General features: G+C 33.5%; 1 protein-coding gene across 1 annotated transcript; it reads right to left on the bottom strand.

The window, feature by feature from the left end:
• Positions 1-4,805: 4,805 nt before the first annotated feature.
• LOC145822150 (uncharacterized) lies at positions 4,806-5,588 on the bottom strand. Its single transcript, XM_082918753.1, has one exon. The coding sequence runs from the start codon at positions 5,586-5,588 to the stop codon at positions 4,806-4,808; it is 783 nt and encodes a 260-aa protein (XP_082774879.1).
• Positions 5,589-9,839: the final 4,251 nt, after the last annotated feature.

Here is a 9,839-nt window from a genome sequence, read left to right as displayed (position 1 = left end):
CAGATCTAACAATCCCAAAACACACCTCCTCTCATCTCTCTCATTTCAGATCTCTCTCTCTTTCAGCTCAGATCTATTCCCTCTTCCACCGCCGCTCTCTGTCTCGCGTCTCTCCGCCGCCATGGCCGCACTCCACCGCTTGATACCAGCGGCGCAACCAGTCTCCATCTTCTCTCTCAAGCTCGTTGCACCAGAGCTTTGACAGCTCCGCCGTTCGTCACTCCACCACAACCAATTATCCATCTTCTCTCTCAAGCTCGCCTCCCGTCACCAATCGAGACCTCTCTTCTCTCCTTGTGTGTGTGTGTGTGTGTGTGATGATGATGATGATGGCGACTCAGATCTCAGATCTGCAGATGTGTGTGTGTGTGTGTGTGTGTGTGTGCGTGTGTGTGCGTGTGTGTGTGTGTGTGTGCGCGTGTGTGTGTGTGTGTGATGATGATGATGATAATGACGAGCCAAATCTCAGATCTGCAGATGTGTGTGTGTGTGTGTGACAATGACGACGACTCAGCTTTGTAACTCCGTCACTGTCGAGGATTTTTCAGGGTTGGAAAAACCCGATCCCCATTAGGGGACTGGAGTGGGGGGAGTAAGGGGTTCCCCGTCGGGGATCGGGGACGGGGACGGGAAATTCCATACTTTCGGGGATCGGGGACGGGGAGGCCAATCCCTTGCCCTGCTCCGCCCGTCCCGCCCCGTGCCATTCCTAGTCTCATGTTGAGATAATGTAGGTTAGGTACTATTGGTCACTAACCACGATCGCGGATCCAACTTTAAAATAAAGATATTTATGATATTTCAACACTTATGATTTATCTTAATTTTTATATATTTATAGTTGATGAGAGATAGCTATCTTTGTATTCTTGTAAGAGGGGTTAACTTGAACTCACTAATTAATTGGGCTCAATCGAAGCCCAATCGGAAAGCCCAAAAATTGGTAAGCTTGGAAAAATTATTGTCAAATAGGCCATGAACGGACCCACAAGAAAGTCAACAAATTGGGCTGAAGAGAATACATTTCAAGCATATATCTCTAAAGAAAGCCCAACAAGCCCATTCAAGGAAGCTCAGATCATACGAGTGTCTGAGGAGGTTAACCGTTATTTTCAAAAGAGATGAAACCCTCGAAAGAGATCCATTCTCCGAAGTATTTGTTTAGTCTTGAAAGGGTTCGGAACCACGAATTTAGAGACCAATTTGAGCTCAGACTCGAAAGGGTTCAGATCTACGAACCTAGAGATCCGATGCGCTTGGCTTCGAATGGATTCAGACGCAATTTAGAAACCACTCCATTAATAAGTCCCAAAACACTTGTGGGCTCAGAGCTTTCCAGAATCTACGCACCACAACCATGGGCATATTGGAGTCCGAACAAAGGACCCGGTCTTGAGGACGGTGAGTTAAGATAAATTCACTCTTCGGTTAAACTAGCATATACCCGGGTCGAGGTGGCACGATCTAGGGGATCTCCGAGACTCGGCAATATTTGCGGCAGGGCATTCTCTTGAACTACTCCTGACCCTTCTGCGGCTGGACGTCCTCCGGGACTACCCCTGACCCTTTGGGATGATTGGGGATCATTGGTTAGGTGTGGATAAGAAGAAGGGTTCGCCGAGAGGTTGATTTCCTCTTTGATATTTCCTCATCCTCGGAAAGGTCACCTCCTCGGATAAGGTGGTCAGAGAGAATATTCCCCATATGCCTTGCACATGGACTCCATCCTACATCATGAAGTGCCTATAAATAGTACCCACTCATAGCTTTACAAGGGATGGATTTTGGAGAGACAACTCTTGGGAAAGAACTAATTTTCCTTCTTCATTATCAGCCTTGAGAGTGAAAGTGAGAAATCCATGGGAGAGCCTTGTTATTATTCTCTCTTTAATTACTTTGTCTTCTTCTTTACCCAATCTCTTATCTCCATCATCTTTTTACTTTTATGTTATTAGTTATGACTGTTGAAGAATCTAAGTCTCTCATTATTTTTAAAGAATTCAAATTTTCTTCAAAGATCTTGGAAGATTTTCGAATTTTTCAACAGCATTCTTGAATCCTCTCATACAATTCTCTTCTAACCTTTTTAATTATAATAAAAATTGTAACAACCATGAACATAACTTTAATTTGAGAAACCACATAAACTATGTAATTTATCTTGTGTATTTGTTCATTTTTATAATTTGTGTTTTAGTGATTTTAATTAAATGTTACATATTCTTAACATCTCACTCATAAATTTTTTTATTACACAATTGGTTTAGAACGTAAACAATTATTAAATGATATTTTAAAATTATTAAATAATTATCTGTATAGAACTCCTCAAATTATAGAAGTTGTTTAGTGTTCGAAAAACAAAACCACAGAGTATCCCAAACGAAATGTAATTGGCGTTACGACAATGCTACGTAGCTTAAATTTTGTGACTCAAAAGTGGCTCAAATGGCCAAAACGACGTCGTTTTGAGTACAGAACAACATAAAAATGGCCAAAACGACGTCGTTTTGACCATTTGAGCCACTTTTGAGCCACAAAATTTGAGCTACGAGACATTTTCCTTGGCGTTAAGCGTGTGATTCACTCATTTTCATCGATAATGAAAAACAGCGAAAGACATGACAATTAGAAATTGATCCAGGACAAAGAGACAAGTGATGTCCTTAGTCACCTAATAATTTTCTCTCCAGATGTGGGTTATGTGGGGATGTGTACACAGCAAAGTTGGTGGGCTGTAAATGGGAAGCACCCATGTGAGCACACTGCCCGGTGAGTCTTGGGGAGTAGGAGAGGAAAGTTTGAAGACATCAGGAGCCAGTCAAACCATTGGGAATCTGTGGCATGCATGGGAGTTAGTGTGTGTAGGGGTGTGATTTGGTCTTGTGGGGGCACCCTCTCTCTCTCTCTCTCTCATGTCAGTCAATTTTTAAGGCACCAACCATAATCATGTCATTGTAGGGTAGTACCTCTTCTCTTTTCCTCTCCTTGCCTTAGCGTATTGGAATTCATAGCACTGCTAAATAACTTGCCTACCAACGTCAGTTTTTGGAAAAATTATTTTCGGAATACTTCGTATCTGTACCTTCTAATTAATTATCTTTTAATGTGACCTTTCATATTTCTCAATCACTTAATATAATATTTTATTTATACACTTTCTTCACCAATCATCATATTATAAAATATTATGTATCTATATTTTAAAATTACCAAATAATTATTCCAATTTTTGTGTCTTCATTTAGAGCCTCGTGATCCCAGGGCCGGCTCCAAAGCGGGCAAAGTCGTTGTTTCGGACTTTCAAAAATTAAATAAAAAAAGGTCTCAAAATTTGTTTTAGCTGTTATACTAGTTTACAAAAATAATCTACTTAAACTTAAAAAGTTCTTAAAAAATTTGGTAAAAATTCAAAATTAATAGTTGATTATTGTGGATTATTTAAAAGAAATTGATGATTGTTTTTATTGGCAAAAACTAAAAAGTCAATTGATATGATAAATTATTTTAAATTAATAGACAATTATTTCTCAAATGTATGAATTGCGTATAAAACACGATTAATTATACCAATTATAATTATTTTTTAAGAAAGAGAATTTTCAAATTTAAAATTGATTAGATTCTATCTTCCGTCAATTATGTCACAAAAAAGATTGAGTGTATTAGTAATTTAATCAATTGAAAATGATTTTGTTAACAAGTTAAATTGTGTAAGTTTGATTAGAAATTTTGTAGTTAAAAATATGAGAAGGGTTCTGTTTAGTTCTGTTTAAATGTACAATTTATTCGCGTTTTATTAAGTACTTTAGTTTGAATTATTTTAATTTTTTTTTATTTATATTGTAAACTTTGTTATAAAATTTAATAATTATATATACGATCAAAATTTAAATACACAATCACTTGATCACAATTTTTTTTTTTAATATATGAGAGGTCCCATATTAAGAGTTCACTTTGGACCTCAAAAATATCAAAACCGGCCTTGCCTGATCCTTAACTGTGGGCTCACTAATTCATAAAATAAAAACGTATATTTTTTACTTGTCAATAATATGTTAAAAAATATATAAAATATCGATCATATTTAAATTGTGTCATTTGATATTTATATCATAATTGTCTTTATACTTCAACTTAATTATTTTTTCATTGTAAACTCTCAGTCTGATATGGATTTGGGGGCTGCCAACACAAGGAAAGAAATCAATTTTGAGAGAGGAGTGAGACTCATTTTTCCATGAGGGCCAGGAAAGACATGCTTCCTAATCCTGGATTCTATAGTTATATCTTTTCAAGTTCCCAACTGAGTTTATGTATACGGGGTTGGGTCCAGCTTGTCTCATCTTTGAGACCAAGGCTGGATCGTCTAATTCGGCTTATGGACTTATTTTTTGGTATCATTTTGATAATTTAAATTAATCAATGTGTAAAACTCGTCGAGTATTATATCTTTATAAAAATTCACTTTAATTAGATATTGATAGCTATTTAATCGGATCAGATTTATATAAAAAAAATGGACAGTAAAAAAATAAACAATTGACAGAAATCTGATCCGATCAAATAATTATTGATATTCAATCGACGTAATTTTTTACAGAAATATAGTATTCGATGAGTTTTACATAACAGTTCAAATTATCGAAAGGACCTAAAAATAAACCCATGGGCCAGACTGCACGGTCCAATCTTGATCTCAAACATGAGACAAGCTGGACCCTACTTGGTTTTATCTATTCGTTTGTTGCTTCTGTAATGTATGTGGTTTTTTGAACAAGTAGGAAACTACAAGCAGAGAATTAAAGAAGAGCAGGAACATCATGGGAAAGAACATAAGCAAAGTCCTGTGGCACACATGTGACCCAACTAGCAGGAAGTGCTGATCTATAATGAGCATTAGCCACCCAGTGAGCAGCAGAGTTGTTTGTCCTTCGGGTCCACATGAAATTCCAAGCTCTGTCCCTTGCAAGACTTCGAATATCAGCCACAACTGCCATGATCTCCCATGGAGGGACTGTTTCGGACACACACAGGTGGATGAGTTCTTGGTTGTCATTCTCGATATCGGCCAAGGAAAGCCCATGCATCTGGGCCAAACGGCATGCAAGACGCACCGCAACAGCTTCAGCTTGCAGGGCTGATGCTGAAAAGAAGGAGGTGACAATCCCATCAATAAACTGGCCCTTCGAATCCCTCATGATAGCTGCTGCAGAAGCTTTGGCCGAAGACCGATGGAAGGAGGCATCACAATTTACTTTAACAGTCCCCAGCCGAGGGGGAGTCCATCCAGAGGCAGGGCCGACGGCCATGGGGTTAGCAACCAGTGGTACTATGGTCTCTTCCCCACCCTGTAGAAAATATTCATTCCAACCATGGTGTATTCTTTGGATTGTGTCAGATGGGTTAACAGGCACTGAGTTGAAGATGAAGTCATTGCGAGCCTTCCATATATACCAGCCAATCAAAGCAATTCGGCTTAGAGTTTCCTTTCCAGAATCTGTAAACACCCCGTTTGCCCCCCATGAAGCTGTCCATTGCGCCACATTTGTAATAGAGCCAGGTTCTAGCCGAAAATTCAACATACTACCAAACCAGATTGCCTTGGCTGTAATGTATGTGGTTGATATATAGTTTAAGTGCAATTTGACAAGTGGGTTGAATTTAGGTTGGGACTAAAAAAACGTATAAAAAGATAAAATAGGTTAAATAAGTTAATAAGATAAAATGTCACATTCAAATCATAATTATTTCACTTTTTCTCTCACAAAAGAATAAAATAAAATAATCAAAAATTTATTCTTAAACAGAACTAATTTAATCAAGTTAAATTAGTAAAAAAATCAAAAAGTTAAGTTAAAACAATTCTCTTCAAACGAACCCTTAGGAGTTGGTTTGAGATTTAATTTTTTGTATAAATTTTAAATACGGATCTTCATATTTGTTTAAAATATGGATTTTTCTATGTGATTTTGGAAATTATAAATACTCTCTTGTTAGAATTTTTTATTTAACAAAATTAACAGAAAAAATGAAATTCTTAACTATGCTCTTGTACAATAATAAAATTATTTGAATTTTTAATTAAAAAATATTTCTGACACTATTAAAAATTGTTAATGAACTTGTTGATTTATTAATAAAATGGAAAATTTGTATGTGACTAAAAACTTGAAAGGACGGGATATAATTTTCAGAACCATAAAGAGTAATTCATATTTTAAGCAAATCTCAATGGTGTATTTGTAATTTATCCTAATTTTTTTAGTGATTTTTTAATTTTAAATTTTTTTAATAAAACCAAAATGTTAATGAATTTGACTTTCTTTTAGTGGCATAAATAAAGTGAATGACTGGTGTTACCAAACTAAAATAAAAACGATAGGAAAATAGTAGGCGTTTTAAAAAAAAAATTCATTGTCTGCATTTCTAAAATACAAAAAAAAATTAAAAAACCATCCCATTTAGGTATTCCCTATAACATGATGTCAATGAGCTATCCGCATACAACTAATTTGCATCATGGAGTTCCTCGGAGTAATTCTCAATCCCAATCCTCATGTGCTCCTTGGTTTATGTTATTATTTTTTAATTTTTAATTTTTATTTTTATTTTACTTCACAAATATCTCTGCCAATTTATAATCCAAACATAAAATGGCGCCTCAACACTTCCTTTAAAACCATGCTTCTAATCAGGATTTTAAACGAATTTAAAAATTTTCGATATATCAATAATATTATCAGATATTAATTAATGTATTTTGAATTATAGATACGGATACATATATACCGTTATTTAAAACGGTACTTCTAATGTCGTCATCTTGAAAGAAATTTGATATATATCGATTCAAGTTTGAAGATTGACTACTATTGGTAGATGGCACATTCATTACACCAAAACTAGTGGGATTGTTGTAGGCCACTGAAGGACAAAAACAGTAGAGGTCAAAATACACATAAATGCACAACAACTAACTAGTACAGTACTCCATTTATTTATTTTTGAACGGTTAATTACGATATTGTCGGATTGACGGTCACATTTTTTATTATTTAATTTAATATTATTTAGTAATCTTGTTATATTTTTATTATTAAATTTAACGTCCCTTAGTTGTTTTATCGTACAGTTATACATTCTTTACTATCCTCTTAATCTTCTTAATATATCGGGGAATATACTGAACGTACCGTCTACGAATGTACGTCGCCTTAAAAGGTGCACAACTACTGTAACTATGCTTATATCTATTGGCTACCGGTATTCTCGACCTCTGATACGCAAGTGGAGTCCGATACTGCCTGCTTACTGCTCCTTTCATTTTTTTTTATATAAAAAACTCTAAATCTTTTATCCGAACACTTCTACATGATTTGTTATCTCTGTTAACCCTTTTGTTCAGACACCTTAGTTTTGATATTTTTACTCTCTGCTCCTTGTACCTATGAACAAACTGCGCTGGAATTGACCGTCAACGCTCTTCCTACAGTCTTATTTGCTACGTCAAAAAATAATCTACATACATTTGAGTGAACTACTCGTAATTCTCGAAATACTCTTCTAAGTAGTACAACATTGTACACCAATACAATCAACAACAAAAAAAGATAAAAAAGAGGGACAAAATAAGGTACCAAAAAACGACGCTGCCACAATAGCTATCCCACTGCAAAAGTATATTCTGTTGGAAAAATGGTTTAATGTAGGCATATTTTTTAGCCCAATTTTAAGTGGGCTGCAAATGTTATTTGGGGTGGGTCCGACGAGGTGAAGTGTTCCTTGCCGCGTGGCAAGTCACACGGTGAATACGGAACGTCAAAACCATTTATGAGTGAATGGGAAGTTGACGTCGTTTTCGGGTCTAACATTAATTTTTTAGATAAAATTCATTTAAATTTTTTCAAAAAAAAAAAAATTATTGTGAGAATTTAATTTAATTCTAAATTCAAAATTTGGGTTCCTAAGTGGTTTCCTAAAGTTTGTAATTTTGGAAATTTAATTTAATTCTAAATTCAAATAGTGGTTTCCTAAAGTTTGTCAAATAAATTAATATTTATATTCTAAATATTGTTTTATTAAATCTATTTAACTTTTGGCTTTATTTGATTAAACTATTCTAAATAGTTTAATAAATATATATATTCCAACTGTTTTGAATCTAGTACCAACGGATCTTTCCTTTTCACATATTTGAATATTTGTGTGCTAGTGTAACGGTCACAGAATTTGTTTGAATTCAAATTCTGAAACTGTCCATATTTTGCACCTGTTCACTACATGTTTTGCACTTGTTCGGGACAGCATTTGTGTGCCTATATATACCTACTTTCAGCAGTGTTTAGGGATCTGAAATTTAGTCTGCATGTTTGATATTGCTGTCCAGATTTCATTTGTATGCATTACTCTTCATTTTAGATTTAGAATAAATTAAAGAGAGTATAGAACACAAGGTTTGGTTCGCCGTTCAATTTTGTTTGGTGTGCTACAACAATTTTGTGAAGATCATTGTATCCTGGGAGATAGACGCCACTCAACCGTAAGCACCGTACCGGGGCGAATCTGTCTTAAGGATAGAGTGTCACACACTCGATTTGGTCTTAATTTTAATTCGGTTCGATAAATAAATCTGGTATGCTATTTATTTATTTTGTTTGAATTTATTTCAAGTTATTTTATTTACACAGAAGATTGTTCCAACAATCTTAAGACAGATTTGAATTATTCTGTTTACAGAATTTTTCGTTTGCTTCTTTTTCTAAGAAAATTATTTTATGTGGATTTACAAAATAATATTCTGGTTGGAAAAACAAATAGTGATTATATGCTATTTGACAAATAGTAGTAATATACTGTCTATTTTCTTTGACAACTAGTAGTACGATATTGGTGTCATTAACAATTCAGAATATATTTTTGTGGAATTTTGTCAGAAAATTAATTTTGGTTTTTAGAAATTATTTTCTGTGTTTTCATTAATTAAAATTCTGTTTCAGTATTTTAATTATTGGAGTGTTACAAGAGATTTAAATTTCTGTGTGAAATTAATCTGATTAAATAAAATTTTATTTTATTTCCAAATTAATTGGAAAAATAAAAGTTATATTTTTATTTCTTTTATTTTACAGAATTTAATTTCTTGTGTAGAATTAATTTGGTCAAATATAAAATTTTATTTTATTTCCAAATTAATTGAAAAATAAAAGTCATATTCTTATTTCTTTTATTTTACAAAATTTAATTTCCTGTGTGGAATTAATTTGTTTAAATAAAATTTTATTTTATTTTCAAATTAATTGGAAATAAAAGTCACATTTTTGTTTCTTTTATTTTTACAGAATTTAATTCTGTGAATTTGGATTAGTTTTCTGTGTGGAATTAATTTGGTTAAATTAAATTTTATTTTATTTTATTTCAAATTAATTGAAAATAAAAGCTACATTTTGTTTTGTTTCTTTTATTTTAACAGATTTTATATCTGTAGTTTTGGTTTAATTTGTTTAAATAAAATTTTATTTTATTTTTAAATTAATTGGAAATAAAATTTATAATTTTTTTTTCTTTTATTTTTTACAGAATTTAAAATTCTGTGTTTTTTGGTTTTAATTTTCTGTATAGTATTAAATTCTAATTATAATTGTGGTTTATAATTTAAAATTTATGGCTACTAAAACTGGTCAAACTAATGTTCAAACCAGTACTGGTATGGTGATTGCCATTACGCCAACCTCTCCTTATGTGGGGACTATGCTAGTGAATCATGGTGAAAAACCAGGAAAGTTCTTAGGAATTGTTTTTAAAAGATGGAAGAAGAAAATGCTATCTAAAGGAGG

The sequence above is a fragment of the Camellia sinensis genome, chromosome 3, assembly GCF_055761805.1.
Source record: "Camellia sinensis isolate YWXY chromosome 3, ASM5576180v1, whole genome shotgun sequence".
NCBI classification, from domain to species: domain Eukaryota; kingdom Viridiplantae; phylum Streptophyta; class Magnoliopsida; order Ericales; family Theaceae; genus Camellia; species Camellia sinensis.
The sequence above is the reverse complement of the archived record's forward strand: the minus strand, read 5'-3'. Positions and strand labels throughout refer to the sequence as shown.

What these genes read in the sequence shown, in the direction of transcription:
- LOC145822150 (XM_082918753.1), bottom strand. Translation starts at nt 5,588, where the DNA reads ATGTTGAATTTTCGGCTAGAACCTGGCTCTATTACAAATGTGGCGCAA.